An 18360-nucleotide genomic window follows, 5' to 3' on the forward strand; every position below is an offset into this window, starting at 1 on the left:
GGAGGGAGTCCAGCAGAGAGCAACAAAAATGGTTCAGGGGCTGGGGCACATAACGTATGAGGAGAGACTGAGGGGACCGGGCATCTTTAGTCTAGAGAAGAGAAGACTGAAGGAAGCTGAAGGCTGCTATTAAATTCCCCAGAAGGGTGGTCCCAGAGAAGATGGAGCTGAACTGTTCTCTAGCACGGTGGCAGATGACAGGACAAGACCCAATGGGCTCAGGTTGCAGCAAGGGAGGTTGAGGTTGGATATTAAGAAAAACTTTCTCACAAGGAAGGTAGTAAAGCACTGAAACAGGTTACCTTGTTCACTACCCGGAGGTAGTGAAGTCTAAGGATGTGGTAGTCATGGGGGACCTGAACTTCCCGGACATCTGCTGGGAGGAGTAGTCAGCCAGGTCTGACCGCTCACGTAGGTCCCTAGCAGGACCTCCATCGAACCCAGAAGGTGCCCAGCCCCACCAGGGGAGACGCCTTGTTGGACCTGGTCCTGGCCATGGGTGACGACCTGGTGAGGGGGCTGTGGGTGCTCGACCCCCTGGGCGACAGCGATCATCGCCTGCTGGGATTCACCATCCAGCGCAAGGTGGCAAAGGCTGGCAGCAAGGCAGCAGCCCTAGATTTCAGGAGGGCGGCTTCAATGAGCTAAGGAGACTAGTCGGGGAAGCACTGAGGTCCCGGAGGGGGGGGAGCCGGGTGTCCAAGGAGAGTGGTTGCTCCTTAAGGAGTCGACCCTCCAAGCCCAAAGGGAGGTCATCCCAACACGGATCAAAGGGAGCAGGAGGGCACACAAGCCCCCATGGCTCACCAAAGGCATCCGGGAACGTCTCCTAGCTAAAAGGGAGGCGCACACCCAATGGCAGGGAAGGGCCATCCCCAGGGATGACTATACTGCGGCTGCTCGGGGCTGCAGGGGGGGTTAGGAAGGCCAAGGCAGAGATGGGACTGGGACTAGCTTCCCTGATTAAGGACAACAAGAAGTCCTTCTTTAAATACATTGGGGGTAAAAAGAAGGTCCCGGGTAACGTGGGGCCCCTGCAGGACATGTTAGGAAATTTGGTTGTCACACCAGATGACAAAGCCAACATGTTTAACGATTTCTTTCCCTCCATCTTCCTAAGCAGGGACCAGAACAGCCACCCCACCCCCGCTGGGCCCCCCTCAGGCCCCAGGGGAGGCGCACCCAGGCCCAGGGTCAGGGCAGATCTAGTCAGGGAGCTTCTGGAGGGACTGGATGTATTCAAATCAGCTAGTCCGGAAGATCTCCACCCCCGAGTGCTGAGGAAATTCGCTGTGGTCATTGCAGGACCCCTGGCACGGCTGTGCAAGCACTCGTGGTGCTCTGGTGCAGTGCCAGAGGACTGGAAGAGGGCCAATGTGGTTCCCATCTTCAAAAAAGGGGAAGAAGGAGGACCCAGGAACTATAGGCCAGTTAGTCTTACTTCGATCCTAGGCAAGCTGTTCGAGGAAATTATGCTGGCACACAACCACGAGGGGCCAGCAGGGGACTGCATGCTTAGGGGCAACCAACACAGGTTCATTTGAGGCAGGTCCTGTCAGACCAACCTGGTGGCCTTCTACGACCAGGTCACCAAATCATTAGCTGCAGGGGTAGCAGTGGACATCGTCTTCCTGGACTTTCAGAGGCCTTCGACACTGTCTCTCACCCCGTTCTCATTAAGAAACTGGGGGCTGTGGTGTTGACACCCACACAGTCAGATGTGTCCCAACTGGCTGGAGGCCGCACCCAGAGAGCGGTGGTGGATGGGTCATGTTCACCTGGAGGGATGTGGGCAGTGGGGCCCCCCAGGGCTCGGTCCTCGGGCCCGCACTGTTCAACATCTTCATCAGTGACTTGGATGAGGGGGTAAAAAGCACCTGTTCAAATTTGCTGATGACACTAAGATGTGGGGGGATGTGGGCACACTAGATGGGAGGAATAGGCTGCAATTGGACCTAGCCAGGTCACAGGGGTGGGCGGCTGGGAACAGGATGGGATTCAACACTGACAAGTGCAAGGTGCTGCACCTGGGGAGGAACAACCGCCACCATACCTACAGGCTGGGGAACTCCCTTCTTGTCAGTACAGAGGCAGAAAAGGATCTTGGAGTCATCATTGATGCCAAGATGAACATGGGCCGGCAGTGTGGGGACGCGGTCAGGAAGGCCAACCACACCTTGTCCTGCATCCACAGATGCATCTTGAGCAGGTCCAGGGGGGTGATCCTCCCTCTCTGTGCGGCACTGGTCAGGCCGCAGCTGGAGTCCTGCGTCCAGTTCTGGGCGCCGCACTTCAAGAGGGATGTCGACAACATGGAGAGGGTCCAGAGGAGGCCACTCGCATGATCGGGGCAGCAGGGCAGGCCCTACGAGGAGAGGCGATGGGACCTGAACCTGTTCAGCCTTCACAAGAGAAGGCTGAGGGGGATCTTGTGGCCTGTTACAAGCCAGTCCGAGGGGACCAGCAGGCACTGGGGGAGTCCCTGTTCCCCCGAGCACTGCCAGGAGTGACCAGGAATAACAGTCACAAGCTGGCAGAGGGGAGATTTAGGCTAGATATCAGGAGGCGCGACTTCACGGTCAGGGTGGCTAGGATCTGGAACCAACTTCCAAGAGAAGTGGTGCAGGCTCCTACCCTGGGGGGCTTTAAGAGGAGGTTAGATGAACACTTTGCTGGGGTCATTTGACCCAGTACTCTTTCCTGCCATGGCAGGGGGTCAGACTAGATGATCTGCTCAGGTCCCTTCCGACCCTAGAAACTATGAAACTGTGGTGGGATCTCCATCCTTGGAGGTTTCGAAGACCTGGCTAGACAAAGCCTTGGCTGGGATGATCTAGTTGGAGCTGGTCCTGCTTTGAGCAGGGGGTTAGACTAGATGTGACCTCCTGAGGTCCCTTCCAATCCTATGATCTATGCTGTCCTCTTCCATCTCCACATCCTGGTTTTCCCCTTGTTCCATTCTTCTCCTCCATGCCTATCATCTCTTCCTCCATGTCCCTCTCTCTGGGTCATGGGTGTCAAACTGGTTTCATGCACACAGCTTGGTGGAATAAGAAGGGAACAGCATTTGGACTGTAACAACTAGATCCTTCCTAAAAGCCTTCCTAAAAGCCTTGTTTGTAGCCGAGTTGTGTGTTTCCCCAGAGCTGCTGCCCAACCGCCCTATGCCCAACAGAGCCCCATAGCCCTGGATTCTGCAGCAGTCTTCATCCCCAGCTAGCCCTTCCTGCATTTCCCTAGTCCACCAGGAGCCCAGCATGCCAAAGGGAACAGCTTAGTGTATGACAAGCCATATGTTTGACACCCCTGCTCTAAAACCCAGTATAGGATCCTTCCATGAAGCTGTGATTTCTCTCTATATTTAAGCGCTGAGCTGCCAGGCCAACAGCCACTACCATGCCTGTCCAGACCTCTGGACCCACACTTGCTATGAGCGTGAAACCAGCCTGGAGAGCCCCAAGACCTGTGCCGAAGGCTGCCAGTGTGACGACGGCTTCGTTTTCAATGGCCAGGATTGTGTGGTGAAGGAGAGCTGCGGGTGCTTTAAGGATGGGAGATATTACCAGGTACTGTCCCCCACTGAAGGGTATGCTTAGAATCAGAGAATCACAGAGAGTGAGGGTTGAAGGGACCTCAGGAGTCACATCTAGTCCAACCCCCTGCTCAAAGCAGGACAAGCCCCAACTAGATCATCCCAGACAAAGCTTTGTCCAGCTTCTGCCCCTCCTTCTCTATGCCTGTCCAAACTGCTGTGCTATGGTGGGGGCTCTGGTCCCTTTGGCTCAAGCAGTTAACCACAATCCACAGATTTTCAGGTTCTTTACACTTGGGAGGAAATACCGATGCAATGGGTCTATTCTTATTGACAAAGAACAGCCACGCAATCCTGGCTCTCTTAGTGCAGTTGCTGTCGGGCTTTTTACTCAGAAATCTGCATATCTGTTCCTTTAACCAGTCCAGTGGCCCAAAAGCACTATATTGAAGAAATAAGGATTATTGCGAAGCAGCCACAACTGTGGACTGAGTGCCCACTGTGCTAGGCACGGTCCAAACAGAAAACAAGAAAAGAGTTGTGGCTCCAAAGAGCTTGCAATCAATAAGTAACTGGAGAGGTCAGGCCTTTCTGTTTTATTCCATTAAACAACCCCTTGTTCTTTTGCTTCAGACTAGTGGTTTTCAACCTTTTTAGAGGCAAGGCATGCCTTGTTCGACTCAAGGAACCCCTTGTTGGACTCCAGACCCCTCATAAGCTCCAGATCCCTCGCTAGGAGAAAGGAACCCCCTTCTAAGACTCCAGTCCCCCTCATTAGATTCAAGACATCCCTCGTTAGACTCATTGTCCTCCTCATTAGACTCAAGGCACCCCCATTATGTCCCTTTCAACGCGAATTTTCTATGATTTTATTGTTCTGACCTTTCTGAGTTTTTTGCAATAGAAATAGAATTCTAGAGCAATATTTCTATTGCAGAAAACTCAGAAAGATCAGAACACGTCAGAACAATAAAATCATAGAAAATTCGGGTTGAAAGGGACATAATGCTGTTGACATGCTGGATTCCTATTGGAAGGTTCTGGGTTTATCTTGTGAATCATACAAAGGTGTTTGTGCACCTAACAGTGATAATACTGAATGACACCCCATACCATTCTTGAAAGATCTCATGGTACCCAAAATCACTAACTTAGATGGTGCGCTATCTAAGGTCCTTCCATGGAGTGTTGTATAAAGCCTTGTCCAGACAGGAAAAAGGAGAAAAGACTGAGAGGGGATTGAATAGCAGCCTTCAACTCCCTGCAGGGGGGTTGCAAAGAGGATGGAGCTGGACTGTTCCCAGTGGTGGCAGATGACAGAACAAGGAATGGGCTTAAGTTGCAGCAAGGGAAATTGAGGATAGATATTAGGAAGAATTTTCTCACCTGGAGGGTAATAAAGCACTGGAATAGGTTACCTAAAGAGGTTGTGGACTCTACATCCTTGGAGCTTTTGAAGACCTGGCTAAACCAAGCCTTGGCTTGGATGATCTAGTTGAGGCTGGTCCTGCTTTGAGCAAGGGGTTGGACTGGATGTGATCTCCTGAGGTCCTGTCCAACCCTCATTTTCTATGATTCTATGGCTAGCTATTTTGGAGAAAATGATTCCAGGATAAAACAGCTATTCCAGAATAATTTCACTCCATTCCTGAATAAAAGTGATTTTATCCAGTAGTTTTGCTCCGAAATGATACAAGTAAGGGAAATTCTTCCAAACATTTAACATATCATGGCTCCTGGTGCTGAGTTATTAAACACTGATTTATGATAATCTTTCCTTGGTGAACTGGCTTGATCTGTTGTCTTTCAAACACCTTGTCAGCCCAAAGAAAACGTCCTGATGAACAAGTGTCAGCAAAGCTGCACATGTCGCTCTGATCATGAGGTCATCTGTAAGGCCCACCGCTGTGCCAGTGATGAGAACTGTGAGGTCAGAGATGGCATCATGAGCTGCATCAATAAAGGTAAGATCATCAATTGAAAAGGAGATGGAGAGGGAATGGGGTGACAGTGTAGACGGACCATTGTGGCAGTGCACCTTTGGTATCTGCAACTTTAAGAGCTGATGACAGCCAGCAGGTGCAAGCCAGCCCTGATGGAGCAGTCCCATGACTGCAGGAGAGCTTTGTGATTGGAGGAGAGGGCTGAACAGCCCCCATCTTAGCTCAGGCTCTCAAGGCTGAGCCAGCAGTCTGCTACTTGCAGCTAGAAGAAACCACACAGCTGAGTTGCTGCTTGGCACATCTTGGAGGTAAGGGCAGGAGCTATGGGGATGGCAGGAGGCTCCTGGTCCTGGGTATGACTTGTGCTGAGTAGGGTTGAAAGGGTGTCCTGAAGGGCAGCGGATGGGCCAGCCCCCACATGAGTGATAACAGAAGCAAGTTTCCCTGCGAGGGGCTAGAGGCTGAGTTCAGCCTAGTGCAGGGCATAAGGGTGGTGCCTCAGAGAGTAGGGATCACTCAAGTGACCTGAAGTTGCTGCGTGTGCACTGGCCAGCATGAAAGTAGTTAAGCCTGATGGCCCAAGGGGGTTGCTCGGAGGAACAGGGCAGGCTGGGAGTGGCTCAGTGAGGGGCTGTATGGAAGAGGCCCTGTGAAAGGGGACGGAGTGCATGAGTAGGATGTGAGAGGCCCAGCAAGGAGCAGAGTTTAGTCCAGCCTCAGGTCGGACCAGTGATTGACTTAGGATGCCATCTGTGAGGCATGGGACATGGTGTAGGGATGGCATGGAGCCGTGTACAATGCCCCTTGGCATTGGAGCACTAGAATGGGTTGCCTCCTGCATTTTACACCAGTTTATTAAACAGCAAGTTGTGGCAGGTGTGGCTGGGCGGACTGACCCATATAGACAGGTGGGGAAGCCGATGTTAAGACCTGGCCCTGAGCTGGCCTCTTGTCACAACCATCATAGGGAGGTAATGCCAGGCCTTCAAAGGCTCTTTCATCTGCCAGAGAAAGGCAAAATGAGAAGCAGGAGCTGGATGTTAAAGCCATTCTAATTAGGAATAAGACACAGATTTCCCACAAGGGATGCCCCTGTCAAGCTTCATATATTTTCATGCTCTCTGGAATTAATTCTCTGAGATTAATTATTTCCAGATCCCTGCAAAGTCCAGAAATGCCGGGCCCAGGAGAAATGCAATGTTGAGAATGGCCGAGCTAAGTGTGTCCCAAAGTATTCTGCGTCCTGCACAGGCTGTACAGGCTTCCGCTACAGCACCTTCGATGGGCTAGTGGTGACCTTCCAAGACACCTGCACGTATACTATGGCCTCCTACTGTGGTGATGACCCCACCCTGTTGCCTTTCACCATCAATGAGAAGAACAATTGCATCAGAAATGCATCTACTTCTGAACAATGGGTGACAAACATCAGAGTCTATGGGTACAAGATCACCATCTACAGGAAAGAAGTAGATTTTATCAGGGTAAGATTCCCAGCTCAGGTCTTACTTGGATTCCTGTATGAAGGTTCTGAAGACCTGACTAGACAAAATGTTGTCTGGGATGATGTAGTTGGGGCTGGTCATGCTTTCAGTAGGGGGTTGGATGTGACATCCTGAGGTCCCTTCCAACCCTTATTTTCCATGGTTCTATGATTCCATCTTGTCAAACACATGTAGGTGTGCAAACACTTAATCATCCTAGTATCATGTGTCCTGTGACACGTTTTAAATTATCTCAGAACTCTGGTGAAGAGTCACTCCCCTAGCTGTAGGCAGGGGGTGGTCTACTGGGAATGACAGCTTTCCATCCAAAACTACTGATGTGCCAAAATCAAGACCTTTTTTTAGGAATTTATCACCTTTGTCTCATTTTATAATGAAAAATCAGCAAAATATTTCATACAGAACACTATGTGCTAAGGTCAGAGCACTCTGAAACAACTATAGAAGAGATGTAGATGTACAAGTACGTGTAGACATAGACGTAAATGTAGATGTAGACATAGATGTAGGTGATTAGATTAGATTTGATTATGAAGGAAGAAGCCTAGTAAATATGGCAGGATCAGGTGCACTGCAAACTTGCACAAGGCCTAATGATGTTTAGTGTTGAATTTTAGTGTTGGAAAAACCCTGTTTCCCATCCAAAAAAAAGCATTTTCCATGGAAAACACTAAAACAGCTATAGAGAGACTCAAGTTGCCACTGGAACTAATTCTTCCCTCCTCTCTCTTCAGTTGGATGGTGTGACCGCTGCTCTTCCACTGACTCTGAAAGATGGTAAAATCCAGATTGTCCAGGTCAACCACCGCCCTGTCCTACGGACAGATTTTGGCCTCCATGTGACCTATGATAGGGCCTGGACAATCACAGTGACCGTTCCCAGCAGTTATTATGGAGCTACTTGTGGTCTGTGTGGAAACTTCAATGGTGTTTCCAAGGATGACACAACATCTTCTTTTGGGCCAATATCTGAAGTGGACTTCTTCAGTTCCTGGAAAGCTGAGGACACAGACATAGCCTGCTGGGATTACTGCCAAGGGAGATGTCGTGAGTGTGAGCTTGGAGAGAGACAGCTCTATGGTGATGACTATCGCTGTGGAATAATCACCAAAGCTCCAGATGGGCCCTTCAGAGACTGTCATGCCCAAGTGAATCCTGATGATTTCTTCCACAGCTGCATCCATGCCATGTGTCTGAGCTGGGGGAACCAGACCCACCTGTGCCAGGAGCTGGAAGCTTATGCCATTGCTTGCAGGAAGCATGGGGGCACTGTTGATGATTGGAGGACTCCATCTGGTTGTGGTGAGCTCACCAGTTGGACTTCCTTAGCCACAATGGGTCTAAGCAGTCTCAGTAGTTGAAAGATGATGTGTAGGCTTGGGAACTCCTGGGTAGTCAGGGCACTGGGGCCCAGCACTGTATTCAGGAGACAATGCTCATCACTTAGCCCCCTATTCTGCTCCATGCAGTCTTCCACCTCCTACTGGTGCTTTAGGATCAGATCTGTTCTTGGCTGCCACACTGTGTCACAGGACTGGCACTAACTTATTGCAAAGATGGCAGAGAAGGCCAACCTGTGGCATGATGGGAGAGGGCAGGATGCACAGTGGCAGATGGGGCATGGACCAGAAAGCGGAGCAGCAGATCAGAGCACAGGGTTGGGAGGGACCTCAGGAGGTCACATCTAGTCCAACCCCCTGCTCCAAGCAGCACTAGCCCCAACTACAAACAAGGATTTGTCTACCTGGGTCTTCAAAACCTCGAAGGATCCCACTACCTCTCTGTGGAGCCTGTTCCAGTGCTTCACTAGCATCCTTGTGAAAAAGTTTTTCCTAATATCCAACCTCAACTTCCCTTGCTGCAAGTGGAGCCCATTGCTCCTTGTTCTGTCGTTTGCTGCCACTGAGAACAGTCCACCTCCTTCCTATTTGGAGTCACCCTTCAGGGAGTTGAAGGCTGCTATTAAATCCCCTCTGAAAGACTCAGTCAGCCCAGTTCCCTCAGCCTTTTCTCACGAGTCACGATCCCTAGCACCTGAACCATTTTGTTTCCCCCCACCGGACTGTCTACAATTTGGCCACATCCTTTCTGTAGTGTGGGGCCTAAAACTGGACACAGGAGTCCAGATGTGGCCTCATCAGTGCCGAATAGAAGGAAATAATTACTTCCCTCAATTTTGTGCCAATGCTTCTATTAATGCAGCCCAGGATGCCCTTAGCCTTCTTGGCAACAAGGGTGCACTTTTGGCTCATAAAGGTCATTTAATCAATTGCACTGTTTTTAAGTCTTCCTATCTCTCTCTCTCTCTCTCTTTGATCCAATCCCAGATTTTCCATGTCCTGCCAACAGCCATTATGAGGTCTGTGGATCTGCCTGTCCGGCCACCTGCTCTTACCGAACGGCTCCTTCCTCCTGTAAGAAGCCCTGTGTGGAAACCTGCCAGTGTAACGATGGCTACATCCTCCATGCTGGCGAGTGCGTCCCTGTGGAGAGCTGCGGCTGTGACTATCACGGCCACTACTATAAACCCAATGAGACATTCTGGTCTGATGACAAGTGTCACACACGGTGTAGGTGTGAAGGCAGCCAAGACATGCGCATAGTGGTTTGTGAGAAGTCCCGGTGCAAAGTTGGGAAAAAATGCGCCGTAGTGGATGGCGTCCGGGATTGCCATGCACTCAAGTACTCCACCTGCATAGGAACTGGAGACCCTCACTACACCACCTTTGATGGGAAGAAGTTTGATTTCATGGGTAACTGTATCTACCAGCTAGCGGGAACCTGCTCTCCAGACCCCAGGCTTGTCCCATTCACTGTCAAGGTGGAGAACAACAACCGTGGCAACAACCTGGTGTCTTTCACCAAGGTGGTGACCTTGGAGGTCTATAATCTGACCATCAGCTTGAGCCAGGAATATCCCCAGAAGATCCAGGTATGGAACCACATACAGTGAGTCATTGCAAGCATCTCTTGGGGCGCATCTAAACATACACTTTAATGCCCATTAGCCTATTTTAATTTGCATGAAAACATCACTGAACAAAACCCATGCTATTTAGTTAATGCACATTAAAATAGGTTACTGCACATTAAGTGTCACTCAAAAACTGCTGTTTAGCTAATGTGCATTAAGACAGGCTAATGCACACTTTTGTAATACGTCACAATGGAGGTACTAGATTTAATGTGCATTAACTAAAACATGTTAATGCATGTGTAGATGTGCAGAGTTGACAGGCTCTTCCGAGACTGTGTGCCTGAAATCTTTCTATGTCAGGAAGACACCACTCACTTCAGCACTGGGTTTTAATCCTCAAACCTCAGGCTTTATCCATCCTATGTGTCAGAGCCTGCCTGTACTCAGACACCAACCTAAAACCAGTAAACTCTTCAGGTCACTCTGGCATATCTGGGTGGTATCCAGGAGATACACTGCATGACCTGTTGTTCTCTCACCCAAAGCTTTTTTCTGTATTTTCCAGGTGGATGGGGTCTTTGTAGACCTGCCATTCTACCATAAGGACAAACTGAAGGCCTACATCAGTGGAGTCCATGGTTTCATCCACACAGATTTTGACCTGAGAGTGAGCTTTGACTGGTACAGTTATGCCAGGGTCATTGTTCCCAGTATGTATGCCAATGCCATGTGTGGGCTCTGTGGTAACAACAATGAAGACACTGCTGATGATATGACCATGAAGAATGGAACTCTGACGTCCGACGAGATTCAATTTGCTGACAGCTGGAAGGTCGGGGAGGTTCCTGGGTGCAACGCAGGATGCCTCAGGGACTGCCCTAAATGTAGTGAAGAGCTGAAGAAAACGTACAGGGGTGACAAGTACTGCGGGATCATCATCAGAAAGAATGGGCCGTTCCATTTCTGCCACAACGTCATCGACCCAGCTTCCTACTTTGACGACTGTGTCTTCGACACATGCCAGTACAAAGCTCACCACGATACACTGTGTAGCACCATCAGCGCTTATGTGACAGCCTGCCAGGCCAAGGGCATCCGGATAGGGAAATGGAGATCAGCTGCATTCTGCAGTAAGCGAGACCCGCTGGAATCTTCTTTCCTTTTTTTTGCCATCATGATCCACACTGTAGGCAGGCCACTGTTTCCAGCTGTGCACAGTCGCATCTGTTATCACTGGCTTTATACTACTGGCAAATCTCCCTGAGCTCTTTTGCAAGCAGAAGATGTTCCTAACCCCCAGGGCTGTCCAGGTGGGCTGCTAGCTGCATGGGTGCTGCCCCAGCTTGGAGGCAGCACCTGCTGGATCCCGTGGTGCATTTGGCACTGGAAGCCCAGGCGTGCTTGGGCAAGCTTAGGCTTGTCAGGCTTCTAGCACCCTGTGCACCATCCCTGCCATCAGGGACTGCCTGGGAATGGTCTGGCTTGCCCCTGTGGTAGTGCGGGAAGGCAGTAGGAGGGCAGCTGGATATGCTGGAAGCTGGAGAAGGTGGCAGGGATGGTGCATGGGGTTCTGGAAGCCTGTCAAGCCCAAGTTTCTCTGAGTACACCTGAGCTTCCAGCACCCCATGCACCATCCCCGCTGCCTTGTCAGGATAGGGCCCTTGTACACATGCTATAGTTTATTATGTAGAAAATTAAAACACATAGGATTTGTTTTACTTTGCTACATAAAAAGTCAGTTAAATCAAAATACTCTGCAAAAGTTGTACACTGTTACAAAATTGAATCGTATATGCCCCCGAACGTGTGCACTGTTATGCAGTTAGATCGTTAAAAGAGGCAATTAAAGCACTAAAAGGAGCAGTTTCATCACATGTACAGGGGCCCTTCATCACATGTACAGGGGCCCAAGAATGACGCACAAATGCAAGAAAGGTCCCTTCCAGCCCCTAACATCTATAAAACTATGAAAATATTAAAGTGCAATTCCTAAGTTTCAGGCTGTCCTGATTCACAGGAACTGAAACAAAGAACTTTGTGTGGCCTTGTTCCCTGTTTATGAGGTGTGAGCTGTCATCTCTGCTGGCCAGAAATCCTCCCCGACCACTTCTAAAACTCAGGAGGAAAATATAGTAGATAGAGCACTGTGCTAGAGGGTGCATGAAATGCGGGTCCAGTTCCCAGCTCAGAGTCTGCCTGTGTTACCTCATGAGAAGGCACATCTACACGTCAATTAATGTGATTTAGGTAACGCCCATTAAATGTAGTACCTCCATTGTAAAGCACTAGAAAAAGGCACATTAGCCTATTTTAACGCGCATTAGCTAAAGAGCACAAGTTTTTTGTGGTGCTTTAATGTGGATTAAAATAAGCTAATACACATTAAAGCACATGTGTAGACACTCTCAGGGAGGTCATTTCATTTAACACCTTGTTAGACAAAGCCTTGGCTGGAATGATCTTGTTGGGGCTGGTCCTGCTTTGAGCAGGGGTTGGACTAGATGTGATCCCCTGAGGTCCCTCCCAACCCTCATTGTCTATGATTCTGTGATCTACCACATACCTCAATTCCCCATCTGTAAAGCTGGGATAAAGCTTCTCTTTTTTTCACGGTAGTTTTAATAAGATAACCCCCATTATTGACTGTCAAATGCTTAAATCCTATAATGATGAGAACCATATTCATGCACAGATGGTCTCCCCATATTCATAGAGTGAGGGGAACTGACTTCTTCAGGGCCATACAATAGTTCAGTGGCAAAACAAGAAATAAAACAGAGTGAATCTACAGCCTTCTGCTCTATCCATAGGTTGCCAGAAAATGTTCTCTCCTCCATGAATGTTGTCAGCACTTTGTTGATAGCCCAAAATATCAAAATTGGGGGGGCTTGACCAAAAATTGGTACTTTCAGCAGAAAACAAGATCATTGACAATTCTGCTTTATCAAAAACACAGTCTTCTGTCCAAAGATATTTTCAGTTCTTTTGGCAAAGCCATTTATACGATGTTCTCTTAAAGAACTGAAATAAAACCCCACCGGGTCAGAGTCCCAGAAGCGTATTCTCTTATTGATATTGTTTCTCAGGTCTGATAGTGCAACTCAGGACTCCTGGCTTCAGTAACTTAAATCGGGATTGTATTCCTTCACTGACTTTCAGGTGGTACCCAAGCATCCAGGCTTCCAGTTACTTGTACCGTAACCACCACACGTAACCCCCTTCTTGGAAAGTTCCTATATAAATTCTTCCATAAAGAGGATGAGAAAAGACATATTCTGTTGCCCTCCACAATGGCTCAATAGAAACTTAGTATTACTCATGTTGTCCATGGTGTTAGTCCAATAGACCTTTCTTTCATGTAGATCTGCACATTCACTGCAGCCTTCTCCTTTCAGGTCTCAACTGCCCCCCAAACTCACATTATGACTACTGCGGGACAGGCTGCCCTTCCACTTGCCATAATAGGTTGGATCCAGATGAGTGCGAAGCTCCCTGTACAGAAGGATGCTTCTGTGATGAAGGCTTTATCCTGAGTGGAGAGAAGTGTGTCCCATATACAGACTGTGGCTGTATGTATGATGGCAGATATTACAAGAAAGGGGAGGAATTCTACACCAGTACCTCTTGTGATGAGCAGTGTCAGTGCAATGAAGATGGTGAGCTGGAGTGCAAAGATGTCTCTTGTGCTGCCAATGAAGAATGTAAGGTGGTAAACGGTGTCCAAGGTTGCCACCCCTTAGAGTACGGGAAGTGTATATCATGCGGCGACCCTCACTATGTGACCTTTGATGGAAAAGCATTTGACTTGCATGGGAATTGCACGTACATCTTGGCCAAAGTCGATAGCATGGACCCCAGGCTGGTGAACTTCTCAGTGATGGTAGAGAATGAGAGCGTGGGTAATGGCCCTGTGGCTCGGACAAGGACAATCAAGGTCTTCATTTACGGCCACACCGTTGTCTTGGAGAGAGGAATGAGGTGGAAGGCGGTGGTAAGCATCTTGTTTAACCTCATCCATTTTTCATGGGGCACTAGTGACACGTGCACATAGTACATGAGTATGGGTGTGTGCAGATGAGACAAAATTGTACAGTCCTCATCAATAATAGGCAAATTTTCCCCTCTTTGCCATAGGTGGATGGGGAGCTGTACACTCTGCCAGTGACTCTGAACAGTGGGAAGCTTCAGGTCAACCAGGAGGGAAACAACATCATTCTCCAATCTTCTGCTGGGCTCCAAGTCCTTTATGACTCCGTCTCTTATGCCCTCGTGACCATCCCCAGCACCTATAAAGGATACACGCGTGGCTTATGTGGCAACTTCAACAGCAATAAAAATGATGACTTCCTGCTGCCCAATGGAAAGAACACCAAAAGCCTGAGCGAATTTGAGTCCTCTTGGAGGGTGCTCGATGATGGTGCCATGTGCTCTGAGGGCTGTGATGGACGATGCCCTGTCTGCGATGCAGCCAAGAAGAAACCATACGAGGCCGAGACCACCTGTGGGTTAATCAAAGCTCCCTCAGGCCCGTTCCGTGCCTGTCATTCACACATTAACCCTGCTGAGTACGTCAACCACTGCCTTTATGACATGTGTGCCACCAATGGGGCAAGAGAGACTCTCTGCCAGAGTCTCCAGGCATATGTAACTGCGTGCCAGGAAGCAGGTGCTGAAATCAGAGCGTGGAGGAAGCCCTCCCTTTGCCGTAAGTTAACAAAACAATCTGCATGGTAGTCTCCATTAGCCTGGCACATATTAGTCCTATATCTGTAATGAACCTGAGCATAGTCCCTTATTGCAAAGAAGGCTAAGGGCCTACTGGGCTGCATTAGTAAGATTGTTGCCAGCAGATCAAGGGAAATGATTCTTCCCCTCTATTTGGCACTGATGAGGCCACATCTGGAGTACTGTGTCCAATTTTTGGCCCTGCACTGCAGAAAGGTTGGGGACAAATGGGAGAGAGTCCAGGATAGGGCAATCAAAATGGTTCAGAGGCTGGGGGACGTGACTTATGAGGAGAAGCTGAGGAAACTGGGTTTATTGAGTCCGGAGAAGACTGAGCGGGGATTTAATAGCAGCCTTCAACTCCCTGAAGGGTGGCTGCAAAGAGGATGGAGCTAGACTGTTCTCAGTGGTGACATGACAGGACAAGGAGCAATGGGCTCCAGTTGCAGCAAGGGAAATTGAAGTTAGATATGAGGAAGAATTTTCTCACTAGGAGGGTAGTAAAACATGGGAACCGGAGACCCAGAGAGGTGGTGGGATTTCCATCCTTGGAGGTTTTGAAGACCCAGCTAAACAAAGCCTTGGCTGGGATGATCTAGTCGGAGCTGGTCCTCCTTGAAGCAGGGGATTGGACTAGACATGACCTCCTGCGGTCCCTTCCAATCCTCATTTTCCATAATTCTATGAGAACTTCTATCTGCTGTGATTTTTGCAGATGCCACAAACCTAACATGGTCTGTAGTGGCTAGTTTTACAGGGAACATCCAAGTTGTTCCATGGTGATTCAACAGTCCTCCAAGCATTAGGATGCTTCTTTACACTTTCATTTGCAACGCTCTACTTGACCCTTTACTTGACCCATGGGAGTGATCATCCTTGACCATAAGGGATCACTGCTGTCGGCAGCTCCTTTATAGAAGAGGCACTGTATCAGTGTTGTAGTAACAGCATTTTGCCCTCCAAATATGTGTTAACTTGGTACTCCAACACAGTCCTCGGAGGTGATTCTTGCACTGCTAATTTTCAGGAAAGCTCCCTAAAGTTTATGGGTGCTTGTACATGTTATGCATTGTTTAGATACATGTCACAAAATGTCACCAAGAATCTCCATTTTGCTAGGTTGGTCGTGTCTGAAAATACGTCTTTTTATTGTGGTAGATTTCGATTTATCATGGTAAATTAGACCACCTTCCACATTTTTTATTCTTGCTGTGGCCAGTTGTTCCAGGAGGATTATTTTTATTGTGATAGCTTTGTGATGTGTATTCTCACACACAGCTAAAATCGCCATTTTCCCAATTCTGATACGTGTCCACCGGGTGCCACTTGGGTTTACTGTGAAATCCATGTAATTTCTGTTGTAATGCGGCCATTAGACACTAGGTGGAAAGGATCAAAATTGTTCTCACTATGTGTCGGGTAATTCATCTCGTGGTTGAAAGATGCTCTCTGTCTCATTCTCTCTCTAGCCCTCACCTGTCCAGCAAACAGCCACTATGAGCTGTGCACCAAAAACTGTGATCTCACCTGTGCCAGCCTGACCACCCCACCCCGGTGCACCAAGAAGTGCTTTGAAGGATGTCAATGTGACGATGGCTACATGTCTGACGGGGAGGCGTGTGTGTCCATGGAGAAATGTGGTTGCCTGAGGGATGGACGCTACCTCCAGGTAGGTGTTGGGATACATGGACCATCTGGTTACAGATCTCAGCCTTGACCAGATTATCCCTTTTGTAGCTGTAGAGGAGGCACTGGATAATAATTTCCAGTCCCAAATGGAGCATAATCATGGCAAAACAACTGAAGCTGTATGTCCTAGCTTGTCTATATATGGTTTAGAGCCAGCATGTAATGTTCAGAGCCACCAGTTCACCCACACAGCTACCATTGCAATTGATTCAAAGGCAGTAGAACCAGAAGGGAGCACTGTGATCGCTGTCTTAGTCCCCCTGCATTACACAGGATACAGGAATTAATCCTTATCTGAACTGGGACCAATCTTCCAGCATCGGGGACCAAAATGTGTAGCATTATCTGGCTTGCTCTATCCAGATACCATCACTCTCAGTTTCCAGGCCAGGAGCTTGGAACAACTGAAGCAGAGGATGACTCTGAAGACTCTATCCCAGATTGCATATTCTCCCATTTCAGGAGAGACAGAGTATAGAGAGCTTGTTGGCTCTGAGTAACTATCCACAAATTCAATCCATTAAAGTTTTGAATGTATAGACCTCACCCCGCAGTCTTAGTGCCTTGATCTAAGGAGGCCGCCAAGATGCATCCTTGAAGGTTCAAAGTTTGATTTTAGCTCAGATATGGGCAAAAGCTTATTTATCCTATAAAGGAAGTTAGCCAGGTAGTGTGAAGTCAGGCAGAAGGGAGGACAGCATTACACCGTAGAGACCAACTAGTTCAGAGAGCCAGGAGCTTTTGTAGGCAACAGGCTACTTCATCAGATGCCTGTCTAGCCTTTGTGGCAGACATGAGCCTGCAAAAGCTGGCTGGAGACACAATGGGTGCATCTACACGTGCACACATTACTGCACAGTAATTTAGGTTACTGAGTAGTAACTATGGCAACTTATGCCAACTTTGGTGTAAATTTATGCCCAATTATGTACTGCTCAGTATGGCATGTGTAGACACTTTACTGCACAGTAACACTGTGTGCATGGATTGATTAGGGACTAACTTTAGTCCCAAGTCAGTCCACGCACAGTGTTACCACACCGTAATGCCTGCATGTGTAGACACTGGCCTAAAAACCGCTTACTGTGCACTAAATGCACATGTAGACATGCCCAGTGGGAATCTGAAAAAAAGTCTTTGGGGATGGTGGAAGGGAAACTGAGTTGCCTGGGAAAGAATTTGGAGACTTTCAGTTTAAGGGCACAAGATCCAATCTGGCACATGGAGAAAGACTTTAACTCAGAGTCATTTGTCAGGAAAAAGTTGATTGGTTGATCCAGGATGTTGGCTTGAACTCAGTCCAAAGTTGAAGAGGGGCTGATTGGTTTTAGATGAGCTGGGTTCCTTCCAACAACACTTCCACTTCTAAGGAGATCTGGGGAGCTAGAGACTGGAGATATAGCCTCACGTCTTTTGGCCATCCCTGTGATTTCTACCTTCTTGATCACTGTTGTCCTGATTGTGATCATCTCTGGATTGCATCAGGTCCACAAGAATGTTTTCAGTGCAGGTATATACCCTACATGGATAGAGAGCATTTGTCCATGCCAAGAATAGGTGAGAGATGCTTAATTCCCATGTCTGAGGACAGGGGAGGTTCAATCATTCCCATGATGCAGCTCTTCTATTTTGTTCCATCTAGACAGGGGAGACATTCCTCTCCAGCGACTGCTCACAGAAGTGCACCTGCCATGAACTGGGCAAGCTCGACTGTAAGGAAGCCAAGTGCCTAGCCATGGAGAAGTGCCTGGTCAGGGATGGAGAGCGCCGCTGCGTGAAGGAAGAAGGCCAATGCACGCTTGCCTCAGGAGGACAGCTCACTTCTTTTGACCGTGCTTCAGTGAAAGTCCCGTCCAACCAGATCTACAGCCTGGCTTCCCTGTGCAACAGCAGTGCTCCGTCCTGGTTTAGGGTGGTAGTAGAAGTCAAAGAGTCCAGTAAGACAGGTGTTGCAACCAGCACGGCCATCTACATTTACATCGACAATACTGTGGTTTCTGTGAATAAAGAGAAAGAGACACAGGTAAGGTTCAACCAACGCAGCCAACA

At 48.6% G+C, this 18360-nt stretch overlaps 1 protein-coding gene across 1 annotated transcript in view; it reads left to right on the forward strand.

Moving 5' to 3' along the window:
- The window catches only part of LOC149861662 (IgGFc-binding protein-like), a 45123-nt gene that overhangs the window by 10103 nt on the left and 16660 nt on the right, over window positions 1–18360 (forward strand). The window contains exons 6-15 of the mRNA XM_090052631.1: window positions 3367–3566; window positions 5355–5496; window positions 6631–6959; window positions 7715–8282; window positions 9308–9912; window positions 10463–11027; window positions 13293–13888; window positions 14032–14602; window positions 16092–16291; window positions 17954–18334. Of these exons, the coding sequence (XP_089908757.1) occupies window positions 3367–3566; window positions 5355–5496; window positions 6631–6959; window positions 7715–8282; window positions 9308–9912; window positions 10463–11027; window positions 13293–13888; window positions 14032–14602; window positions 16092–16291; window positions 17954–18334 (4157 nt within the window). The remainder of the gene's footprint in view (window positions 1–3366; window positions 3567–5354; window positions 5497–6630; window positions 6960–7714; window positions 8283–9307; window positions 9913–10462; window positions 11028–13292; window positions 13889–14031; window positions 14603–16091; window positions 16292–17953; window positions 18335–18360) is intronic.

This window comes from Crocodylus siamensis, chromosome 6 (assembly GCF_052110815.1).
Source record: "Crocodylus siamensis isolate JL-2025a chromosome 6, ASM5211081v1, whole genome shotgun sequence".
NCBI lineage: Eukaryota > Metazoa > Chordata > Crocodylia > Crocodylidae > Crocodylus > Crocodylus siamensis.